A 26281-nucleotide genomic window follows, 5' to 3' on the forward strand; every position below is an offset into this window, starting at 1 on the left:
TTGGTTTGTACCCTAGAACTTAAGTGCAAATTTTGTGTGTGTACATGTGAGTATGTGTGTGATGTATGGTCAACTCTTAAGGTGTACAGTCCATACCTCTCAACCTGGAATCATAAAAAATCTGGACAAAGGCCCATGAAACATGGGTACAACTGACCAAAAATCTGTACGACAGAAGGCATAACCCAAAACAGGTAGTGGCTGGCTCCCAGCCGAAAGTGCAGGAGTCTCCTGGACCTCCTGTCCATTTTTATGTGGTAGTACACATCCTGGAGGTCTATCGAACACATCCAATTGTCTTGTCCCAGAAATGGGAGTACTGACTGCAATGTCATTTTCCAGAACTTTGACTTTCTTACAGATTTGTTCAGGTTGCTGAGATCCAGAATTGGTCTCCAGTCTCCTGTTTTCTTTGCAACTAAAAAGAACCTTGAGTAAGTTCCAGATCCTATTTGGTCTGTGGGGAATGTTTGGATGACTCTTTTGTTTAGCAACTTTTGAATTTCTAGAGTTTTCTGTTCCCTTTGACTAGGTAGAACATCTGGCATTTTTTTTATGTTTGGGAGGGAGAAGGAAAAGGGTATGGCGTAACATCTGGATATGATGCTTTGTTCCCACTTGTCTTTTGTTACTGTCAGCCAGGATTTTGGGTACAAAGATAAGTGACCCGGACTGCCTCCAGGGATGGACAAGCGGGCTTCCCTTCAGGAGCGCTGAAAGGGCTTACCAAAGAAGGACTCTCTATCTCCCTGATTCTGTGGACCCCTTCTGCCACATGGTCGTTGTCTTCCATCATCACTTCCCCCTCTGCCCCTGGAAGAAGAATCACCACGTTCGTCCTAGAAAGCCCTGTGGGTTTTTCAAAACCACATTTTCCCAGTACCTTTCTGACCTTTGTGGTAAGGTTAGTTAGGTAGGGAAAAACGGACTCCTATGGCACAGAGACTCTTACCTTCTTGTTCACACCTGGTTAGCATGTCCTTGAATTTAGGCCCAAACAGAGACGAGCCGTTGGATGTAGCATTCACAAAGGAAGATTTAAAGGGTTCTGCAAAGTCACATAAGCACATCCAGGAATGTCTCCTTAGGGAAATCCATGAACCCATTGCTCTGTTCGCTCCATTCGCTGCATGGACCCGAAGGGAGAACAATGGCTCCTAGATTCCTCAAGTTACAATGGAACCGAGGATGTCAGAGCAATGTTTGGATCTGAAGATCCTGTGATAGGTCTCTGTTTCAACGGTTCCACCAAGATCAGCTCCGGACATTCCGGCTCAGAAGTCCGAGATCGGATCAGAGGAGGAATTGATGCAGAAGGGGAGGATTTGGTCAGATCTGAAGTCCTCTGGGATGGATCCGATAACAGTTGGCAAGCGCCGTCCTTAACAGCCTCTGCACCACACGATCCCAGTCATCGTCAGACTGGCTCTTGGAGGACAGAGTCGAGGGGAGATTTGGAGGGCTGCAGCAATGATGAGTGGGGAATACAGGTTCTTATTCAGGGGACCAGCTCCGCAATTGATATTCCACCCGCACCGAAACGGATGGAGCCGAAGTAGCAGGCCTCTCAGATTAGACAACCTCAGGATCCAGAAAGAAAACTTTGGACACCTTTTTAGATGGCTTAAAAAAGCACTGGAAGATGAAGATTTCTTCCCAGACTTATATGACTTAGAAGGAGATTGGTCAGACTTAGAAGAACCCAGACCTTCTTGTATTGCTTTGGAGAAGGGGGTTTTCAATATGCCTCTTAGAATTAACTTGTTCTCTCTCCAACAGAGCCCTGTGACTAAAAGAATGACAAATTGAGCAAGACACTTGGAGACGGACAGCTCTTAAACAGTACATACAAATGATATGCCTATCAATAAGGGACATTTTTTGTCCGCATTGCTCACATTTTTTAAACCCAGATGGTTTAGGATCCTTGGAAGACATTGTAACCACCAATCAACAACAAGAAAAAACAGCTAACAATCAGAATATATATACGAACTCAATGAGGAATTAAACCCGCAGTTTAGGCTTGCCATGTTGTGAATAGCAGAAATGAATGCAGTGGCCTATCCAATTTGAAATAGTCTGCTTTGAGATAGCCTTTCCTTGTGATCCTGCAGCATATGCCACTAGTAGTTGTTCAGTCTTTCTGAAAGCTTTGGTTCTGATCAAGTAGAAGCTTAGCTGTCTGTGTATGTCCAAAGAATGCAGAATTCTCTCCCCCTTATTCTGTGGGTTTGGATAAAAGTAGGCAGATCAATAGTTTCGTTAAGGGCCACACTGGACACTACCTTAGGCGTAAATGTCGAGTTTGTCCTCAAAGAAACCGTCTGGATAAAAAATGATAAAAGGCTCCACAGCCATGAGTGCCTGTAGCTCTGAGACTCGTCTTGCAGAGGTTATTGCTAGGAGCAGAGCTGTTTTCCAAGATAAAAACTTTATATCAGCTGTAGCGGCTGGCTCAAAAGGGGGCAAAGTGAGTTTTTCCAAAACATAACTGAGGTCCCATGCAGGTATTGGTGATCTCCTTGGAGGCCTTAAGTTTTTGGCTCCTCTGAGGTATTGCCTTAACAAAGGATGAGAAAAGATTGATGGCTCTGTATTGTAATGAGCTGAAATGGCAGAGGCATGAATTTTAATTGATGAAAAGGATAGGCCTTTGTCTAGCATCTCAGTTAAGTATTGCAAAATCTGAGGAATATTTGGTACTGCTGTGTCAATTCCTTGTGCCTGGTTCCAGGCACAGAATCTCTTCCATTTTCCAGCATAAGATTTTCTAGTACTAGGCCTCCTGGCCTCCAAAATGACATCCATCACCGCTTTAGTGAGAGGTGTGTTTTGTATGACCACATTATCCACCATGCTGCCAGATTTAAGGTCTTGAGTTGGCTGTGTAGGATCTGATTGTTTTGTTGGGGCAGTAGGTGAGGTATCTGAGGTAAGGTCCAAGCTGGGCATTGAGACATGTTCCTTAGGATTGGATACCAGTGCTGGCAGGGCCAGTCTGGGGCAATCAGTATAATTTTTGGCTTCTCTTGTCTGACCTTTAGGAGTACCTTGGGGAGGAGAGGCAGTGGAGGAAAGGCATATACTGTTAAGTTTTTCCAGTTGAAAGATAGGGCATCCACTTTCCATGCTTGTCTGTGATAAGCCCATGTGCAGAATCTCTTTAGTTGGCAGTTGTGAGGAGAGGCAAATAGGTCTATGTCCAGGCATCCCCATTTCCTTGTTATCATGTTGAAGACTTGTGGATCCAATTTCCACTCGTGGGGATCCATGAGGTTTCTGCTTAATTCATCTGCCAGAGGGCCTGTCCGGGCATTCTGAACAGCTAGCATCTCTTTTTGATTGATATGTAGATGCAATTGGTTGGCGGACCATGTGTCTTGTATACATCTTCCTGCCATGTGCGCCCCCCAGGCATAATCTGATGCATCCGTTGTCAATGTCTGCCTAGCTGGGGGGTAAGGTGAATGGCTGTCCCTTGTTCTGGTGACAGGCCTTCGCTCACCATCGACACTCCGGTTGCAGGCAGGAAATGAGAGTAATTATTGTTTCCAGGCTGTGGCAATGCTGAGTCCAAACACTTTTTAGGTACCATTGAAGTTTCCTCATATGCAGTCTTGCATATGGAATTAGTAGAATGCAGGATGCCATGAAGCCCAAAGCCTGCAGAATTTTTCTTGCAGATAACTGGGCATTTGTTGCCAACAGTGTGAAGTAGGTAGTCAGTTGCATTTGCTGTCTGGCATGAGATAAGCCATCCGGGCAGTTGAAGTTAAGCTTGCACCCAGGAATATTATCTCTTGAGAGAGTACTAGTTTTGATTTTTGTTCGCCAGATACTGTAGTAGAATGTCCTTGTTCTCTGCTTGAATGAGGCAGTCGTCCAAGTAAGGATATATCTGTATTCCTCTCTGCCTGCAGAATGCAATTACTGGTGCCAAGCACTTTGTGAAGACCCTGGGCGCAGTAGATAAGCCAAAGGGCAGTGCAGAGAATTGATAGTGCATTGAACCAGCTTTGAATCTGAGGTATCTTCTGCATGTTTGTCTGATTGGGACATGCAGGTCACAAGCCAAGCCTTCTTGCCCAGCATGGGCAGAAGCTGCTGTAAGGTCAACATTTGGAATTTTGCTATATCCAGATACGTGTTTAGAATAGAAAGGTCCAGTATTGGTCTCCAGGCTTTGTCCTTTCTGGGTACCAAGAACAGTCTTGAATAAAATCCTTGTCCCTGCTCTTGTTCTGGTACTTGTTGAATGGCCCTCATGTCCATGAGGGATGAGACTTGTTTTTGTGCCTCTGCCCATTGTTTTTTTGGTCTAAGACCCATTTGTCCTGGGTTATTATGTGCCAATTTTGAGAAAAAAGTGCTAGTTTTCCCCCTAAAGGCGCTGTCAGAAGATAAGTGCTTGGCGTAGGCAGGGGGAAGTCATTGGGACCGTTTCCTGTAAGGGTGTGATTTGTCTTCTCCACTTTTGGAGGTAGAAGCACCCCATTGTTTAGACCTGTATGAACCTTGGGGCTGGGATCTGCCTCTTGGTCGTAGAATGTCCTTGTTCTCTGCTTGAATTAGGTACACTGCCCCTTTGTGGTCTGTCTGACACTGGAAAGGACCAATTCTTTGTTGGCCAGTGTCTGCTAAATCTTGGAGGCTGTACCTGTAAGAAATCCTTGACTGTTTGCATAGATTTAGCTTTGTCCTCCATTTTCTTTAACACCAAACAAAGTATCATGTTGTAATGGAGCATCTAATAATTTTGCTTTAACATGATCTGGTAAATTTTGTTCCTTTAACCAAGCATACCTCCTAATGACAGAACCCGTGACAGCGGCCCTACAGGAGGCCTCCAAAGAATCAAAACCACATTGCAAAGTATGCTTTCCAACTTGCTCAGCTGCATGCAATAAATCCTGCATTTCTTTTTTTTCTGCACCTTCAGAATTTATCAACATTTTCTGTTTAAGCAGTGACATAATATATTGCTGATATTTAGCTGATATTTTAGCGTATGAAATTAACAATTTAAAGCCCTTATAGCCAAGGTAGCAGAGGTGTAAATCTTCTTTCCCCACCTGTCTAATGCCCTAGAATCCCTGTCGGAGGGGGTAGGGTTTTTTGCAGTGGATGCCTTGACCCCTTTGGGACCCTGAGAAATAGTTTCTGCATCAGCAGCAGGGTTCTTGAAAAGGAATTTATGAGAGTCAGGCACCCTGTCGTACCTGTCCGGATTAACAGGAGCTGGAGGTAAGGAGTCAGGGGTCAGACTGAACTCTGAAAATACATCATCTACAATGTCTAACACAGGCAGAATAGCTAGGGGCCTGTGTTGTGGGAGTAAAAGAAAGTCCCTGAGCCTTTTCTTAGATTCAGAATAATCTTGGCTCTCCCAGTGGAAATGTTCCCTCATGGTATGCAAGGTTTCCCCAAAAGAATAATCTTCAGGAGGAAAGGCTGAAGGGATAGAATTCTTCAGTATCAGAATCCTCATGGGAGGAAGAGAGTATTCCTGATCAGAAGAGGAATGTGTAGAAATGAAAACCTGATCTGAAGATTCATATTCTGTCTCTTGCCTAGGCCTCTTATCAGGAGGGGGATGGGAACCCCTGATCAAAGTAATTAAGTCTTCGGCTATTCTGAGTATCTGTTTTTTGGGCATGGAGGCCTGACCATGAGGCTGTTGTACTTGTTTCTTTGTCTTTAAAGATGCTTTAGTCTTTGCCTTTATAACTGGAGTCGCTTTAATGTACAATTGAGTAGGTCTGAAAACACCCTCAGAAGCCGAAGCCTGCTCAGTGGCTCCGGACCCATCTGAGGGAATAGTTTCCGAAGGTCTGATACCTTGAGCTTCCAGCGGCCTAGGCAACTCCACGTGGGAGTCTGTAGCAGCCTGTGGGTCCAGAGTATCGGGTGTCAGGGGCTGCGAAAGCACCTCACTGAGAGCCGGCGAACCGGCGACTGGCTGAGAAGAAGCCTCCTCATCGGTTTTAGACCTCGGATGCCTGTCCTTTACTTTTTCTTTGCGCTTCTTGTGAATTGTGGTTGTTGGTTGGCTATCCGACGGCATCGTGTAATTAAATCTTCTGCCAAAATAGTGAAAAGCAAAATCGTACTGGCACTTTATAGTGCACTGGTTAAATCTAGCACAAAACCAACAACAAACAATGTCATGGTCAGGGCCTAGGCAAGGAATACATTAAGAATGAAAATCCTTATGAGGTACTTGCTTCCCACAAGAAATACAATTATTAACTTTTTCTGACATCGGTCTGGAGCAAGAAAAAAGTTTTCCCCAATGGGGTACTTGGCTTTTAAGCAGGACTTCGGATCTGAATTTCAAACACGAAAATCTCAGGAGTCGGCCGACCGGCACTTGCAAACTGCTTCTGCTTTGGGCACCGCGCGGCAAGAAAGACTAAAGAAAATGGTGTTGGCTGCATTTTTTATATCCCTGGCGCACTGACGTCAGGGAAGAGGCGACAGCAACTGACGCCGGACCTAGACTTTGGAATTCAGGCCGACTGTGCAACAGTGAAACACGAAGAACATCTTTAAAATGACAGAATTCATTAGCATAACAAGGGAGGACTGCAATGCAATGAAATATCCTAGTCAAAAGAAAAGCAACAGCATGCAGAAAAAGGCAGATGAAGAAAAATATGATTCAACCCACACCTGACAGGATCAAGAAAGAAGCAGGGTGAATAGTATTTCAATTGAATAGATGGAGAAAGGAGGAACTAAACGATGAAAACTGAAAATAATTTAACATGCATCTTACTTTTCTAATCCTAGCATGCAAATAAGGACATCTGTCCGCTAAAATCATATAACAGTAACAAACAAAATCAGATCTCCACAGCAATAATTTAAAAAGCAAGAGATAAAATTGCTCACATATTAAAAACTTACTTCAAAAACAAAACAAAAAAATTTAAATAAAACATATTGAGAAACATCAAAAAGGATGAAAATAATCCCGTCCACTAAAGAGCGCTTTTAAAATTACGTTATATGAAGAGGACTTATCCAACCCCCCCACATGAATAACTTGTGAAATCTTTAGTTTAGGAAAGGGTGAGAAATTTTAGATGCCCATTACTGCAATAATGAACTTTTAACCTCTGCCTCTATAATGAATGCGAGTTTGTGCATCTGGTTAAGAAGAAATGACCTGTGTTCATAAGTAACTGGCAACAACACATTGCTCGAGTTCACATACCTGCTTGGCATTTGTTAGAAATAATTTAGCTGCCAGATTTAGAATCTGCAGTTTTACAATCTCATCTTCATTTGTGAAGGTCTTAGCCATCTTCCGTAAGACATCAGGGGCAATCTTTGGAACCCGTTCACAGTACTCTCCTATCAGCCAAAGGATACTTGCCCTGGCCATTGGCACCTGGAATTAAAAAAAAAAAAAAATACAAAGGTATTTCATAAACACCATGTTTTTAATTGTTAAAATGCATTTCATACATCAGCATATTTGAAACAAAATGAAAATGGAAAATAGTGAAGTGCTATGCAAACAAACTCTTCCATTAATTTCAGTGCTTTGCAAACAAACTCTTCCATTAATTCCAGTGCTTGCAAACAAACTCTTCCATTAATTCCAGTGCTTGCGTTATTGGGCTAGAAAGTGACACACACAATGATTAACAGCAATGCAGCAATCTGTTAAAACTTTAGTTTCCACCAAAGACTTTTCACAAATTCCCAATACTCATCCCTAATAACATTAGATTCCTTGCATGACAAATGCATGTGTGATCAATCAGCGTTGCATGATCACTGCTTATAATACACTCTAACCTTTTTGGTTCTGTATTATATTACAACAAACCCTGAACAGTTATAATATAATACATAAATAAAATTCTCCCTCAGTAAACTGAAAAAAAATGAGTGGGTGTCGGTTTACCTTTTCATTTGAGTGGCGTCTGATGACCACGCATGCAAAATATTCATGTAACAGCACATCAAGGTGCTGTGTCCATGTCTACCTAATACATATCAATTAAAATAATAGGAGTTTTTCCAGAAATGTTTTATTTATATTATAATAACAAATAGGATTTATTTCTATTTGTGCTCACAAGCATGTCTGTAACATTCTCTTTACATAAGTTAAGGCTGAAGTCAGTATAACAGCAAAAAAGAGGACTACTTTAAGGGCTTAAGCATGTCTCAGCTTAGAGAATTGCACAAGTAAGTCAGAGTAGCCAATGTCACTTTATTTTGTTGACAATGTAGATCTCAATGAGTCCAAAACTCTTTTACAGAAGAAATCAAGTGGAATTCACACAAAGTGGGGAGTAATTTGATCAGAGCACTAGGGAGAACACTTCCTCTTCATCCTTAGCATAAGGGAAAATGTCAAAAACTTTACAAAGATAATTTATGCAATGCTCTAAATTAAGAAAAAAGTGCCACCCAAACTGCAATTTATATCAGCATTTGTAAAGAACTAAATCAACATTTACGTAACATGCTAAGTTACCATTGGTAGATTAAAGTAGTCAAATCACATATAAACATGCTGCACAGTGTGCCTAACTTCAGCACACACACACACACACACACACACACACACACACACACACACACACACACACACACACACACACACACACACACACACACACACACACACACACGCACACACACACGCACACACACACACATATAAAAAACAAACACATAAGGTGGCATCCTGCCATATCCTTATCTGAGGCCCATCCAAATTACATGCAGTACATATCTGTATGAAAGGCATATGAACAGACAATACTGGAGGCCTTAAGATTCTCTGTGAACTTCACAATTTAACAAAAAAAGTGTGCGCCCAAGCAAGTAACATGTACAGCACAGCACACAATTTTTAATTTTTTATTTTATTCAATGAACTGACAAAACAGCTTATTTACCATGACTTTATCAAGTTCGACATGTTTAAACAGCTTGTTTTCAGACTGATACGTTAAACGAGTTTTTACTTAAATCTGTCATTTCTGGGGGGGCGGGGTTGTGATACTGAAAGGGTGTGCTGTCTGGAAAATTCCAAACATCATGGCTAACACTGTGACTCACCATCTTCTGAGGATGCCCTCTGTGGCAGGTACCTTAGGCTGTATAACCACCATTTAAAATGATACCCAATGTTTAAATCATGAAAATATTAAAAATGCTAAGGGCAGGATGGACTAATTTCTGAATGGAAGAAATGTAGCAAATATATGAGTAAGAACAAACAAGCAGGATTAAAAATATTCAGGAGAATGTCATTGCTTAAGCCTACTGAATCAAACAAACATGCTTAAAATGCAGTGTTTGTCTCTCTCTACAGGACTTGCCAGTTTCTATTGAATACAGTACATGCAAATAGAAATTGCCTCAGAAACATTTCAGAACTGCAGATCTGCAAGCCTAAATCATATTGTACCCCAAGTTAAGATTCTTCATTAATGAGCAATAGAATTTTGGAGAGTGCTTTAACCTGATTTATATTATGATGAAAACAGCAAACAAAGCTGCTAAAGAAGCAATTTATTTTCATGCTTCTGAGTTAATTTTATTTTACCACAAATCTGAACTCAAAGAACTACAAAAATGGGTAACTGTTTGAAATGTTGAGGCTTGCTAGAACAAGTCCCAAAACACGGAGAATGAATGGCCAAAAGATACAACGTATATACTAAGCCCGAGATGCCACTTCTCAGATTATTCCATTTTCTCCAAGGTATGGCAATCTTGGATTTGGTATATACAACTTCAGCGGTGTGGGGGTTGCAGGGACTCCCAGTCCACTACAAAAAGAAATTTCAAGGAGGACTGATTTTCGAGATTTGCTATTCTGTGTTTTTGGTCCATTTTCTTTCTGCTTTTTGGCAATTCAATTGCCAACATTTCAATAGGGAGTCATAAAATGACTATATATGTATAACAGGATTATGATCAGGTCTCTGATCGTAACCACATTGTGTGTTCGAGACATGTATACCAAGAAAACCATCTCGAGAGTGAAGCTCTAGAGGTGAATCTTGGCATTCATGTTGAGAATAAATAATGAAGGATTACGATCAGAGATCACATCAAAATTCTTTGCAGTGCATTGAGCCTTACCTGCTGCATGTACTACTCATTGCAGAAAAAAAAAGTGCAAAGTGCTTATGGCTTTGAAAGCCAGTAAAATCCTTAGTGAGCACTGGCAGCATTCACTGCTTAGGATGCAACCCAATATTAATAGCACTTAGAATGCGCTTAACATTTTTTTGTGCCATTCGGCTCTGTTAGTATTGAGTCTTGTGCTACAGTAGCTCACAACTAGGTTGTCTGTTTTCCTGATACTTGTGCATAATCATTGAGCTCCATACATTACAAACACTTATGTATAGAAAATAAATGTGATCAGCTTTTAAACAAAATGGTTAAGGTGTTTATGTTAGTTATACATTTAGACACATAATAGTGCATGTACACTTCTGCTTGTTAGAATACATATAGTAAAATATAGTCACTTAGATGCATGTACACTTCTGCTTGTTAGAATATATATAGGAGAAAATACTCTGATATTTTTGTTATGTGTATTTTTTCATATAGGCCATATGTACATATTGTCATTTATTTAATTTGAATTCTAGTAGAAATTATGTTTTGTCTTTTGCAAAATCAATAAAATATTTGAAAAAAAAGTATATAGTAAAATATAGTTACTTAGATGCATGTACATTTCTGTTTGTTAGCATGTATACATTAAAGAGTTAAATTAGAAGTTATGTACCTACCATAACGTTCCATGTTAGTTGTCTTCTTCTCGCCTTCTTTCTTGCTGGATGGGTTCGGAGCCGATCCTCGGCTCCGACTCGGCCACTCTAAAAGCTTGAGAGCTAGTTCCACCGGCTCGAGGCTCCCCTATATCCCACAATGCTAGGCGGTAACTCCCTCAGATCTCGTTTGAAAGCTAAGGCCAGCAATAAAATTCCATAAGGAACCAAGAAAACTCCTCTAGGTCTGTCCTGGCTAGGGGGAAGGAGGGTGGGACGCAAGAAAGAAGGTGAGAAGAAGACAACTAACATGGAACGTTATGGTAGGTACATAACTTCTAAATGTTAAGTTGTCAATCTCGCCTTCATTCTTGCGGGATGGGACCGCGTCCCTAGCACCTAGTCCCGGGTGGCCTATCGGAACAGACTCTTGAGTACAGTGGAACCAAAGTTGGCTCGGTCTCTAGAGGCCAAGTCCAACTTATAATGAGAAAAGAAGGTATGGGGAGAAGCCCAAGTAGCTGCAGAACAAATCGAATCAATAGGGAGCCTATCTTGGAAAGCTATAGAAGTGGCTAAAGCTCTAGTTGAATGAGCCCTGGGTTTGGATGGCAACCGTTGATGTCTTATCTCATACACTAGGGTAATCAACGAAGTAAGCCATCTAGAGAGAGACACTTTAGAAACTGGAAGGCCCATTCTACCTTCTGCATAAGAAACAAACAGTTGGTCAGATTTCCTGAATTGTTTGGACCTGTCTAAATAGTACCTAAGTTGGCGATGAATATCTAAACAGTTTAACTTTTGTTCTGACCTATTAGAATAATTTGGGAAGAAAACAGGAAGCTCAATGGTTTGATTCAAATTTGCCAATGAAGCTACTTTGGGCAAAAAAGACGGGTTAGTACGCAAGGACACCCTGTCTTTATGAAATACCAGATAAGGGGGTCGACTACACAGAGCATGGAGTTCGGAGACTCTTCTAGCTGAGGTGATAGCTACTAAAAAGAGTGTCTTCCAAGAAAGTAACTTTATAGAACATGAAGCCGCAGGTTCAAAGGGGGGAAGAATTAAGGATGTCAGAACCAAGTTGAGATCCCATTGAGGAGGAGGATCTCTGATGGGTGGTTTGAGGAGAAAAACTCCCATTAAAAAAGCCTTACAGAGTTTGAGAGACATAATGGAGGACTCTGAGACTCCAAAATGAAAGTTCGATATTGCTGCCAATTGAACTCTAATGGTAGATGGGGACGAACCTGAGTGGAAAAGTTCGGCTAGAAAGTCCAGAACTGTTTGAATAGAAGCAGTGAAAGGATCTATTTTCTTTGACTGCGCCCAATAGGAAAAACGTTTCCACTTGCTAAGATAAATCTTCCGAGTGGAAGATTTATGAGAAGCTATCAAGATATCTCTGAGTGAGATATCAAGGGAAGCCTGGCTAAAGTCGGAATTGGAGGAACCACGCTGTGAGGTTCAGAGAGGGAAGGGAGTGGTGCAACTTACCCGACTGATGGGTCAAGAGGTCTGGAACTGGGTCCAGATGCCAAGGTTGTTCCAACAGATAACGGTGGAGAAAAGGGAACCAAACCTGTTGAGGCCAGTAAGGGGCAATGAGGATCATGGAAGCTTCCTGAGCGATGGCTTTCTGTATCAGTTGGGATATCAGTGGGAAGGGAGGAAAGGCATACAGAGGTCCCCGGGGCCAAACGTGCACTAGAGCGTCTCTGCTGGGGTGGCCTGGTTGGGGAAAGAGGGTGAAAAAATCGTCGCACTTGCTGTTTTGGGGAGTAGCGAAAAGGTCGCAGCAAGGCTTGCCCCACTTTCGAAAAACTTTCTCCAACACTGAATTGTTCAGAGACCACTCGTGAGGCATGAGAATAGCTCTGCTCAATTTGTCTGCAATCACACTGGACGTCCCGGGGATGTGCGTTGCTAACAGAAATCGCTGAGAAGAATTCGCCCATTGCCACAGTCTGAGTGCCTCTCGACATAGGGGGTAAGATCTGGTTCCGCCTTGTTTGTTGATGTAAATTAGAAGTTATGTACCTACCATAACGTTCCATGTTAGTTGTCTTCTTCTCACCTTCTTTCTTGCTGGATGCCTAGGGGGAAGTCATTGGGACCGTTTCCTGTAAGGGTGTGATTTGTCTTTTCCACTTTTGGAGGTAGAAGCACCCCATTGTTCAGACCTGTATGAACCTTGGGGCTGGGATCTGCCTCTTGGTCGTAGACTGTCCTTGTTCTCTGCTTGAATGAGGTACACTGCCCCTTTGTGGTCTGTCTGTTTGAATTGCCATAGTTCCCTTGGGAAGAGAGTCTTGTAGGGCTTGCAACGCTAGAAGCGCTGCTCTCATCTCTAGGACGTTTATGTGCAAGTGGCACTCGAACGGTTGCCACATACCCTGGACTGTCCTGCCCTGGAAATGCCCCCCCCCCACCCAATCAGGGAGGCGTCCGTTGTCACTGTAGCAACTGGAGGGGGAGGGACGAAAGGTCTCCCTAGGAGGAGCTGAGGAGATGTGATCCACCAATAGAGATGATTCTTGCATGACTGAGTTATCCGAATAGGATGGGACATTGGGAGACTTTGGTAAGACCATTGTGTGAAGAGCATCCATTGTAAAATTCTCATATGGAAGCGAGCTAATGGTAGTAGAGGGATGGCCGCCGCCATAATCCCCAAGACTTTCAGGATCAGTCTGGCTTTGACTTTGTTGCCAGTCTAGAAGGAGTAGAAAAACGGACTCCGACGGCAGAAAGAGTCTTGCCATCAGTCTCGCACCTAGTCAGGGTTTCCTTCACTTGAGGACCAAAAAGGGATGATCCATCAAAGGGGGAATTAGTGAAGGACGCCTTAAAAGGGTCCGCAAAGTTACAAAGCCGCATCCAGGCGTGCCTACGCAAGGCTACACCTGTACCTGCCGCTCTACTTGCTCCATCCGCCGCATATGAAAGGAGGCGCATGGAAGAGTTGGTTATAGAATTAAGGGTAGCCAGCTGAGAGTTCATCCTATCCTGAAAACCCGCAGCTGTTGGGTCCTTCAACATTTCACTCGCTTCTTTGAGTAAATCCCTCTGAAGACGAGTAAAATGACGCAGGTAACTCAGCGATCTCATAGTAAAGGTCGCTGACAAGAACATCCGCTTCCCGTACCTGTCCATCGACCTAGACTCCTTGTTTGGAGGATGAACAGGCACCGAAGGATCAGCTAACTCCTTCTTGGTAGCCGCAGCCACCACCATAGCATCAACAGAGACGCCTTTGGTCAGAAATTCTTTATCCTTGGGGGCCGTGATGAACTTTGATGGTCTCCTAGGGGTGGGTTCCACTGAGTCAGGAGCCGCCCAAGCCTTCTTTGCCACCACTTGCATAAGGGGGTCAAAGGGAGGGGGACACCCAGGAGGTGGAAGGGCGAGAGCCAAACGCCTCAAGATACACTGATTCATCATCTGAAGGATTGAGGGATGGCCAATTCCACCTCTGTTTTAAGATTTCAAGGATGTCTACAAAGGAGACATCTTCAGAGGGGGAACGAGGGGAACCTTCAGAATCCTCTAAATCAGTGTCAGAGGTGACAGACTCAGGGGAGTCAATGTGCTTCCTCTTGCACTGCCTCTTCCTAGGGGGCTCTCCTACAGGGTCAGGAGAGGCCTCGGAAGAGGAGGAGATCCCCACAGGGGAAACTTGAGGAGCTGGCTCTCTACGGTCGGGGATGAGAGAGTGAGTAGAAATCACCGGAGGCACCATAGGGGGAGGGGCAGAAAGAACAGACTGTGGAGTTGAACCTGGTTCCAACATGCTCCTCATGACCTCGAAGGCACCCCTGTCAGGCAGAGCCGGAGGTCTCCGTTCCGAAAAACTGGAAACCTCCCCCGGCACCGAGAGGGAGAGCGGGGTCGGACAAGGGTCCGATGCCACTCGCCCCCTCGGAGCCGACGAGGAAAGTCCGGCGCCGAGATTCTTCCAAGGAAGACATCGGAGCCGACGACGGAACCAAAGACAAAGGTATCGGTTCCGACGCTACCACAGTCTCGGGTCCGAGCCGCCCCGGCTCCGAACTCAAAAGAGTCAGAGGAGGAATTTGAGTGATAGGAGTAGGTCTCGACTGTTGAGTCGGACTTTGAAGCATCTGGGCTAATGCCTCGGACTTAAGACTCTCTGCATGTCATGGTCCGATAACCTGGAAGACCTAGAAGAGTGGGATCTATGGCTCCGTTCAGACAGCAAGGGTGATGCTGGAGCCGAATGAACGGAGCCAATAGATGGAGATCAGGACCTTTTTCTAGATGTTGGTTCCGATAAAATAATCGGAGCCGACAGAGTAATGTCTTCCTCGGCTCCGGCCGGAGCTGAGGACACCGTAGGGGCTTGTATTCGAGATTCATCGGCTCCGGCCGGAGCCGATGTTCGAATAGCTTTAGGGCCTCCAGAAGACGGCTCAGATGCTGGAGCCGAAGGTCTGGAAGACTTAGAGGGTTTCCCCGATGACTGAGTCGAGGGACCCTCCTTTTTTCGCTCCTGCAAAGGTGCAAAGGTCCCAGGCAGTACACACAAGAAGTGTGACCGTCTGTCAGAGACATCTTCTGACAGCACGAGTCACACTTCTTAAAGCCTGAGACCTTTGATTCCTTAGACATATCTAAGGGAAAAGTGTAATCACACAAGCGCACACACACTGATTACACTTAGGAATAATTTAAAACTAATTTAAAATAAATTATAGTAACTAGAAATAAAAATCCCTACAAAACACAGTCACTCACTAGGAAGGGAGGGACTGGGCCTAGGGCCTGAGGGAAAAATTCTAGAGATTTGTGGAAAAAAAGGGGGTGGAAAGTTAACGGGAATGGGATAGACTATTTCCAAACTAACTATATATATATATATAAAAAAACTAACTTTAACAGGGGAAAAAAGGCTAAGAAACTAGTTCTTTACCAAAAACTAACCTGAGCCGGTAGGAACACACCTCGATCGCTGTAGCGGCAAACGAGATCTGAGGGAGTTACCGCCTAGCATTGTGGGATATAGGGGAGCCTTGAGCCGGTGGAACTAGCTCTCGAGCTTTTAGAGTGGCCGAGTCGGAGCCGAGGATCGGCTCCGAACCCATCCAGCAAGAATGAAGGCGAGATTGACAACTTAACATCTTCTCTTAGCTAAAAAAGAAGTAGAAAATAAAATGCATCATACTGTGTGTAATCTGTGCTTGGTACAGATAAGGAATTTCATGAGTAAACCAGGTGCAAGGAGGATTGGAAACCGGAATAACTCCTTAAGTTAAGACATAATTCACCTTGAAGCAAAACAAAATGTCGCTTATCAATAGACTGACATGACATCAGGCAAATACCAAAAGTATTAACACTGAAAGACTGCTTTCACGGACCAGAGCCGAATGGCACAAAAAAAAGTGTATAAAAAGGACAGTGACTGAATGATGTTAGATCTGGTACATGTAGGAATACATTTGCTCTGAGGTAACTGGGGAATAAAAGGTATCATTCATACATGCTTTGACAAGCTAAACTTGGTACATTAAAAGCTGTAAACTGTGACAGTATCATACGTGTCGTCTGTTATATAGACAAGTTATTTTATTAGTAACTGCGCATAATACAGTGCTGAAAAAGTTAGTCTGCAAAGTTCAGTGCATTAATCAGATTTTGGTTTCAGCAAGCAGCAGCAGCAGCGCTTTCACTGTAAATAATATTTCAGTTTACCTCACAGACAAGAGGTACAGGGTTTGATTCTCAAGAAGAGAAATTAGTTAAGCTAAAAATAAGAGCAGCCAGACTATTAGAAGTGGAAAATCAGCTAGGCTTAGAATGGTCCATTAAGGCAGCTATCCTAATGACTGCTTCATTACAGATTCCAAAGTAAAATAAAAAAATAGTTGGGTTTTGGCATAATAGTTAAGGTATTTGCTTTACAAACACAAGGTGCAGGGTTAGCTTCTCAAATGGGATAACTGGCTAGGCTTAAAATGGCCCATAAGAGCAGTTAGCCTAGTACTTGATCTATGAACCTATAAAAGCAATGTGAGTATAAGTTGTTGACGCACTAAAAATGACTAATGTTTTGTGTATATAAACATTATATTTTTTTTGTTGACCAAAAAAAGTCATTTTAATAATTTCTTATACCAATGTAGGTAACTTTAAAACAGTTTTTTAAATGTGCTTTTTCCTACCATGCCTGCCAACCACCAAATCTCTCTCCTATGAGCCCAGCTCATTCATTAACCTTATCCTGGATAATTCCCAGTAAGGGAGAGAGCAGACTCGAAGGAAGGGTGGTCACAGATGCAGTTGGGGGGGGGGTTGTGCCCTCACTGATATCTCCCCAGCACTGATGTCATGTTAGTATGGTCCCAAGCTCCTTTCTTGGTGGATAAATGTAGGAGCATCTCTCCATGTATGAATGCGTATGCTTATGAAAGCTCCTATCAGTGTCTTGGTATCGCCACACACTTTCTCCTAGTTCTGCAGTTAGTTGTAACATGCAAGCTTCCCCCTGCTGAGAAGCAGGTTTGGCCAGAGTGAAGCCAGCATCACCCCTCCCTCCATTCAGGGTGGGTGAGCTTACTACAAGCCACTAACTTCCCTCTTCCCATGCCCACTTTTCCAGCTCCCAAGCCACTATTCAAACTTTGTCCATCTGGGTTAGGGCTTTATTTCTCTTTGTGACAGAGCAAGGACAACTTACAAATAAAAACATGACAGCAAGGAATTATTTCACTCATTTAGCCTAAAAATTGAAATAAATCATTTTTTATATTTTGTACTTGCTATTTTATTCTCAAATACCTCACATTGTTGCAAATTAAAATAAAACTATTAAAATTCCATCTCTTAACGAAAGCAATTCAGATAAATGGAATATATGGGCTCAGCTGTTTAATATTTATATCCTGTAATATAGGGCGCCATAATCAGTTTTGCGACTTGTGGGTCATGGCTTAGGCAGTCCACTCTTCATACAATTGGTTCTATACTTCTACATCATAATCTATTGTAGCCAAGACCATCATGCCATGCAAGTGTGTCTATGCTAAAACATAACATCAGATACCCAATGGAAAAGGATGATTCAAGGAAACAATTGAACATTGACTGCTTCATTACAGTTTTCAAGGTATCGGGCTTCTCACTAGAACTTCATGGGTGAGTCTAGTTTGAACTGAATGATTAATCCAGCATTACTCCCTTCTGCGGTAACTGCGTGGATGCTGTACACTACGGCAGTGGTAGCGGAGTGTAGTATGGTGGTACAGTGTGCTGTGAGCACTTTGTGTATGCATACTTGTGGTCTGCAGATTGAGAAGCAAGAGGTTTCCTGGTTTGGTTCCTGGCTGGGGTGCCTTCAGCGTGAAGTCTGCGAATCCTCTCTGTCTTTGTGTAGATTTTTCTCTGGGTATGCTGTTTCTTCTGACTTCCTGCAGACATTCATTACATGGAATGATGACTTTACATTATCTGCAGATGTTGGTGTATATGATGCAGAAGAAAGGCGTGGAAATCCACTTTTTTCTCTACTTGCCTAGTGAACTGTGGATAAAATCAGTTATTTATGGTATTGTTACAAGAGCCAGACTTGATTTTGTGGATGAAATCGGTTGTTTATGGTATTGTTACAACAGCCAGACTTGATTTCACAGCGCTGGTGTGTGTGTGTGTGTGTGTGTGTGTGTGTGTGTGTGTGTGTGTGTGTGTGTGTGTGTATGTATGTGTGTGTATGTGTGTGTATGTATGTGTGTGTGTGTGTGTGTGTGTGTGTGTGTGTGTGTGTGTGTGTGTGTGTATATATATACACACACACACTAATGAATTATGGTTGCCATCTACATCCATCGGTGCTTTCCACATCCATGTGTATGCCTGCAGTATGTTACACATGTGTATCTGTGTAACTGAAGTGTCTGAGGTTGCAGGCTGTTGATGCATTTGGGAGGGGTCTATATGACCGATTTCTATATCATACATTTTCTTCAGTCATTTAAATCTTTTTCAATTCCAGTCCATAAAAAGTACAGTTGTGTAAACTTACCATAAATGTAGATGTTCGAGTGTATTCACTGTTGCAGTCATTACATTTGGGTAATCCTGCTGGCAAGGTTGCCCTCGGTCGGCCTGAATTCTAAAGTCTTGGGTCCTGCGTTGGCTGCTATATATATATATATATATATATATATATATATATAAATAAATATATAAATACATGCACCAATATAAACTTTACCTTCATCTACAAGCAAATACGCCACATAGGTTGTATAAATTGGAGAAGGAAAGATAAGTTCCACAGAAAAAAGGGGGATGGCGGGTGGGTAACCTGGACTGCAACAGTGAATACACTCGAACATCTACATTTATGGTAAGTGTACACAACTGTACTATGTTCTTCGTGTTTCACTGTTGCAGTAATTACATTTGGGTAGAGTCCCAAAGCTATGGTTGGGAGGCTGGAGCTAAACAGCATTAGGAGCAGCTATGAGGCCCTGCATAACTGCAGTGGCAAAGCCTGCCCTGGATTTAGAGTAAAGTGGCAGATAATAGTGCTTTGTAAAGGTGTGCACTGAACTCCAAGTAGCAGCCTCTAAAATGTCTTTGGTTGGTACTCTCCTGAGAAAGGCTACTGAAATGGCTGCAGCTCTAGTTGAATGTGGCCTAATGCCCTTAGGCAATGGCTTGCCATGGTGAAAATAGTGAAAATAGTAGAAATGAATGCAGTGGCCTATCCACTTTGAAATAGTCTGCTTTGAGATAGCCTTCCCTTATGATCCTGCAGCATATGTCACTAGTAATTGCTCTGTCTTCCTGAAAACTTTGGTTCTGTCCAAGTAGAATTTAAGCTGTCTGTGTACGTCCAAAGAAGAATTCTCTTCCCCTTGTTCTGTGGATTTGGATAAAAAGTTGGCAGATGAATAGTTTGGTTAAGAGCCACACTGGACACCACCTTAGGCAAAATTGTTGGGTTTGTTCTCAGAGAAACCCTGTCTGGATAAAATATGATAAAAGGTTCCACAGCCATGAGTGCCTGTAGCTCTGAAACTTGTCTTGCAGAAGTTATTGCTAGGAGCAGAGCTGTTTTCCAAGATAAAAACTTTATATCAGCAGTAGCAGCTGGCTCAAAAGGAGGCAGGGTGAGTTTTTCCAAGACATAGCTGAGGTCCCATGCAGGTATTGGTGTTCTCCTTGGAGGCCTTAAATTTTTGGCTCCTCTGAGGTACTGCTTTAATAAAGGATGAGAAAAGACTGGTGGCTCTGTATTGTAATGAGCCGAAATGGCAGAGGCATGAATTTTAGTAGATGAAAAAGATAGATCTTTGTCCAGCATCTTAGTTAAGTATTGCAAAATCTGAGGAATATTTGGTACAGCTGTATCAGTTCCTTGTGCCTGGCTCCAAGCACAGAATCTCTTCCATTTTCCAGCATAAGATTTTCTAGTACTAGGCCTTCTGGCTTCCAAAATGACATCCATCACAGCTTTAGTGAGAGGTGTGTTTTTACTCCACCATGCTGCCAGGTTTAAATTTCTGCGTTGGCTGTGTAGTATCTGATTGTTTTAACGGGATAGTAGATGGGGTATTTGAGGTAAGGTCCAAGCTGGGCACGGAGACAAGTTTCTTAGGATTGGATACCAGTACTGGTGGGGCCAGTCTGGGGCAATCAGTATCATCTTTGGCTTCTCCTGTCTGACCTTTAGGAGTACCTTGGGGCTGAAAGATAGGGCGTCCACTTTCCATGCTTGTCTGTGATAATTCCTTGTGCAGAATCTTTTTAGTTGGTAGTTGTGAGGGTAGGCGAATAGATCTATGTCCGGGCATCCCCATTTCCTTGTTATCATGCTGAAGACTTGTGGATCCAGCTGCCACTCGTGAGGATCCATGAGGTTTCTGCTTAGTTCGTCTGCCAGAGTATTTTCCTTTCCTGGCAGGAATTGTGCCTGCAGATGTACTTGGTAAGTCAATGCTGTGTCCCACAAAGTCATGGCTAGTCTGCAAAGGGGGTAAGAATGTGTGCCCCCCTGCTTGTTTACATACCACATGATCGTGGTGTTGTCTGTCTTTATCAGTAGTTGTCCCGGATGAAGTAGGTCCTTGAAGGCTGTCAGGGCCTTTTGAACAGCTAGCATCTCTTTTTGATTGATATGTAGATGCATTTGGTTTGAGGACCATGTGCCCTGAATGCATCTTCCTGCCATGTGGGCCCCCCAAGCATAATCTGATGCATCCGTTGTTAGTGTCTGCCTGACTGGGGGTAATGTGAATGGCTGTCCCTTGTTGTGGTGACAAGCCTTTGCCCACCATCGAAACTCCTGTTGCAGGCAGGGAATGAGAGTAATCATTGTTTCCAGGCTGTGGCAGTGTTGAGTCCAAACACTTTTTAGGTACCATTGAAGTTTCCTCATATGCAGTCTTGCATATGGAATTAATAGGATGTAGGATGCCATGAAGCCCAAAGCCTGCAGAATTTTTCTTGCAGATAACTGGGCCTTTGTTGCCAACATTTTGTCAGTTGTCTTTGTTTGTCTGGCATGAGATAAGCCATCTGAGCAGTTATTTTTAAGCTTGCACTCAGGAATATTATCTCTTGAGAGGGTACTAGTTTTGATTTCCTTTCGTTAACTGTGTACCCTAGGCATGTTAGAAGTCTTTTCACAAACGCCAGATGCTGTAGAAGAATGTCCTTGTTCTCTGCTTGAATTAGACAGCCATGCAAGTAAGGATATATTTATATTCTTCTTTGTCTGCAGAATGCAATTACTGGTGCCAGGCACTTTGTAAAGACCCTGGGTGCAGTAGATAAGCCAAAGGGCAGTGCAGAGAATTGGTAATGCATTGAGCCAGCCTTGAATCTGAGGTATCTTCTGCATGGGTGTCTGACTGGGACATGCAGGTATGCCTCTTTTAGGTCTAAAGTCATAAGCCAAGCGTTCTTGCCCAGCATGGGCAGAAGCTGCTGCAGTGTCAACATTTTGAATTTTGGTATATCCAGCAATGTGTTCAGAATAGATAGGTCCAGTATTGGTCTCCAAGCCTTGTCCTTTCTGGGTACCAAGAACAGTCTCGAGTAAAATCCTTGTCCCTGCTCTTGCTCTGGTACTTGTTGAATGGCCCCTATGTCCATAAGGAATGAGACTTGTTTTTGTGCCTCTGCCCATTGATTTTTTGGCAGATCTGGTCAGCCGTTTGCCTTTGGCAGGGTATGGAAATGGAACTTGTAGCCTTGTGACACTATATTTAGAACCCACTTATCCTGGGTTATAATGTGTCAATTTTGAGAAAAAAGTGCTAATTTTCCCCCTAAGGGTGCTGCCAGGAGATAAGTATTTGGTGCTGGCAGGGGGAAGTCATTGGGACTGTTACCTGTATGGTGGTGATTTGTCTTCTCCAACTTTGGAGGTAGAAGCACCCCATTGCTTTGACCTGTATGAACCTTGCACCTGGGATCTGCTCCGTTGAGGTCTGTCTGACACAGGAAAGGACCAATTCTTTGTAGGCCAGTGTCTACTAAACCTAGGTGGCTGTACTTGTAAAAAATCTTTGACAGTTTGCATAGATTTAACTTTGTCCTCCATTTTCTTTAACACCTCTTCTACCTTAACACCAAACAAAGTATCATGCTGTAAAGGTGCATCTAATAATTTAACTTTGACATGATCAAGCAGATTTTGTTCCTTTAACCAAGCTTGCCTCCTAATTACAGAACCCGTAACTGTGGCCCTGCAGGAGGCCTCCAAAGAATCAAAACCACATTGCAAAGTATGCTTTCCAACTTGTTCAGCTGCATGCAATAAATCCTGCATTTCCTTGTTTTCTGCACATTCAGAGTTTAACAACATTTTCTGTTTAAGCAATGCCATGACATGTTGCTGATATTTGAGCATATAAAACTGACAGTTTAAGGCTCTTATAGCCAAGGTAGCAGATGTGTAAACCTTTTCTCCCCATCTATCCAGTGCCCTAGAATCTCTGTCAGAGGGGGTAGGGTTTTTTTGCAATGGAAGCCTAAACTCCTTTGGGACCCTGTGAAATAGTTTCTGGGTCTGCAGAAGAGTTTTTAAAAAGGAATTTATGAGAGTCAGGAATCCTGTAATATCTGTCAGGCTTAACAGGAGCTGGAGGTAATGAGTCAGGGGAAAGACTAGACTACGAAAACACATCATCTACAATATCTAACACAGGTGGAATGGCTAGAGGCCTGTGTTGAGGTAGTAAAAGGAAATCCCTGAGCCTCTTTTTAGATTCTGAACAATCTTGGCTCTCCGAGTGGAAATGCTCCCTCATGGTATGCAAGGTTTCCCCAAAATAATAGTCCTCTGGAGGAGAAGCTGAAGGTATAGATTCTTCAGCATCCGAATCTTCATAGGGGGAAGAGAATATTCCTGATCAGAAAAGGAATCAGAAGAAATAGAAACCGGATCTGAAAATTCATAGTCAGTCTCTTGCCTAGGCCTCTTATCTGGGGTGGGGGGGTGGGGGTGGGAACCCCTGATCAAGGTGATCAAGGTAATCAAGTCTTCGGCCATTTTGAGCTTCTGTTTTTTGGGCATAGAGGCCTGTCCATGTGGCTCCGGACCCATCTGATGGAATAGTATCAGAGGCTCCAATACCTTGAGTTTCCAGCGGTATGGCCGACTCCACATGGGAGTCGGTAGTGGCCTGCGACTCTAAAGTAGCAGGCGTCAAGGGCTGCGAAAGCGCCTCACTGAGAACAACCAGAAACATTGTGATCAGGGCCTAGGCAAAGAATACAATAAGAATGAAAGTCCTTATGAGGTATTTGCTTTCCACAAGAAATACAATTATTTACTTTTTCTGACATCGATCTGGAGCAAGAAAAAAGTTTCCCCAACAAGGTACTTAGCTTTATTGAAGACTTCGGATCTGAAATTCGAACACGAAAATCTCAGGAGTCGGCCGACCGGCACTTGCGAACTGCTTCTGCTTCGGGCACCGCACGGCAAGAAAGACTGAAGATAATGGCATCGGCTGCTTCTTTTATACCCCTGACGACCTGACGTCAGGGAAGGGGTGACAGCAGCTGATGCAAGACCCAAGACTTTGGAATTCAGGCCGACTGAGGGCAACCTGCCAGCATGATTACCCAAATGTAATGACTGCAACAGTGAAACACGAAGAACATCCAGTTGTAACATTTCCTTGGAGCATGTTCTGTAGTCTTTTGGGCTACTGCTGGTTTAATTTCTCCAAATTTTTTTGGTTTCTAATACATGGATGGGGATGGACCTTAAGTAAAAGTATGACTAAAGTTCATGAAATTAGCATTGTTTCAATCTTAGATATTAGTCAAAAGTGCTCCTCACAGCACCTGCAATGTGCCCAGAACTGACTCCTCCGGTAATTCATGCAGAGTTGCATGTAATGGTAGCATATCTAAATACTACTGTAAATTCTTTTTTAGGAGATCCATTGCCCCTATGGCTTTTGGAAGTCTGATATCCTCCTTCCACAATGCCCTGGTTTCTGCCTGCAAATTCTGGTATTTTACAACTTTGTCTCTCTCTGTACGTAAGACAATGTAATCACTGGTTGCAGCAAATTCAATTATCAATGCTACTTTTGTCTTCTTTTCATAGACTACTACATCTGGTTTTCTTGTATCTATTTTTTGAACTGTTAGTAATGGGTGATCTCATGTGATATAAACCATTATTCTCAACAATGCATTTCGGTTCATGCTTCTAATACTTCTCAGCTAATTCAATACTGTAATGTTTGCATAATCCCCAATGCACCAGTCTTGCCACATTACTATGTCTTTCAGTATACAGGCCCTCTGCTATTAGTGTATCACATCCAACAATAAGATGTGTGGCAGTTTCTAATTCTGCTTTGCAAAACCTACATTTGTCTGTTTCTCTACCATGTTCAATGGACTTTGCAAACAAACGTGCATGCACTCCACTGTCCTGACCACCAATATTAACCTTCTGTGTTTTGGTTTAAATTCACCTGTTCTTAACCATTCTGGTGTCAGATTCCTGACTGGTATACAACTCAGCAAAGCTCCTCGTGGTGTCCTGCAGAGCACTACAAGCAGGAGAGCGACAAAAGAGTGACTTTCAACTGATTAAGTATTTATTTTCTCTGCATTTCTCCTGTGACTGATAACTTCGATGAAAAAGCGATTTCTAGCATTTCTGTGCTTTAAAAAAACTATTTTTGCTGCATACTATACTATTTTTGCTGTTTGCACTTTTAAAGTCGTTTAAGTCTTTTTTTTGTGTTGTTTAACTGTTGTAGGCTACACACTAAAGTGCGCTAGCCTGTTCTAAGCATTTAAAGTGTGTTTTGTGTAAGTTTACTGCATTTTCTGGAAAAAAAAAAGAAAAGAAACAAAAAAAAATATTCTTGTTTCCCGCCTTTTCTAAGCTAGTCTAGTCCAGTTTTCAGGTTCTGTTGAATTCAGGGCTGTGGTACAAGTTCCTGTGTTGCCCATATCCTTACTTGGATAGGAGGAAGTTTCTCTGTTCACCAGTGAGAGTGGGGAGCTTTGAGCAGCCTATCTGTCCCTGGAAGAGTGGTCTCAGCCCAGCAATTAGTAGTTTATTGGCCGTTTTGGGCTAAGTTCTCTCTCTTTCATCTCCCCGCTTTAAAACCCGCATTTGCACGGCTTTGCGCACTTCGGGTTAGCTAGGGTTAAACTATTCCAGGATCCACAAAGTCTGCTCTTCAATTTTTCCCTTGGAATAAGTCAAACTCTCAACTAAAGCACTCTAACCTTCCTTTTACAGTCCAGCACTTGCTCTAAGCTCTCAGTAAGCACTAATAAACACTAAGACTACACCCCCCCCTTTACTATACAGTAGTACAAGGCTCCCTTTTCGTCCCTACCGGACAATCAGTTCAGTTATCCGTACAGGTATGTCCAAAGGGCAGTTTCAGGTGTACTCTCCTGGTGAATCTTGAGGCAATGTTAAAATTGCCTCATGTGCACATACAACCCTCTCCTCCTTGAAACACACACACATGTATGTGAGAGATGCAACTATACTGGCAAATTGGAGGCCAAGCTCTCTCAAACCAAAGCTGGAACAGTCAGTCAAGAGGGGAAGGGAAATACTTGCACCACACTACCAGTCTCTAACACCAGTCATATCTGCACCAGCAAACAACACACAAACACACAAAAACATACTCAGAGACTCTACATAAAAATCTGCCTAAGCAGCAGAGACCTCCAAAGCAGACATCCAAGCAAACTCCACCCTCAAACAACCACGTATCACATACTTCACAAAGTCAGTGTGCCATGCAACCACAGTCCTTAAGGCTAAATAACACACCCAATACACTAGTAATAGGTGACTCTATTGCCAGGCACACTGACATTCCACTCACTAGAATGAACAAGGAGAAGGTTAATGTAAGCGAGACGTCGTGGTCTGGGCCTAAGCAAGGAATGCAGAGGGAATGAAAATCCTTATGCGGTATTTGCTTCCCACAAGAAATACAATTATTAACTTAGTCTGACATCGGTCTGAGGCA

General features: G+C 42.9%; 1 protein-coding gene across 1 annotated transcript in view; it reads right to left on the minus strand.

Annotated features, from left to right (window-relative positions):
- Positions 1–26281, minus strand: part of AP3B1 (adaptor related protein complex 3 subunit beta 1) — a 2578902-nt gene that overhangs the window by 1417351 nt on the left and 1135270 nt on the right. Inside the window, exon 15 of the mRNA XM_044063704.1 lies at positions 7223–7399. Coding sequence (XP_043919639.1) covers positions 7223–7399 — 177 coding nt within the window. The remainder of the gene's footprint in view (positions 1–7222; positions 7400–26281) is intronic.

This window comes from Protopterus annectens, chromosome 2.part2 (genome assembly GCF_019279795.1).
Source record: "Protopterus annectens isolate FY-2018-M chromosome 2.part2, PAN1.0, whole genome shotgun sequence".
In the NCBI taxonomy this organism is placed as follows: Eukaryota; Metazoa; Chordata; order Ceratodontiformes; family Protopteridae; genus Protopterus; species Protopterus annectens.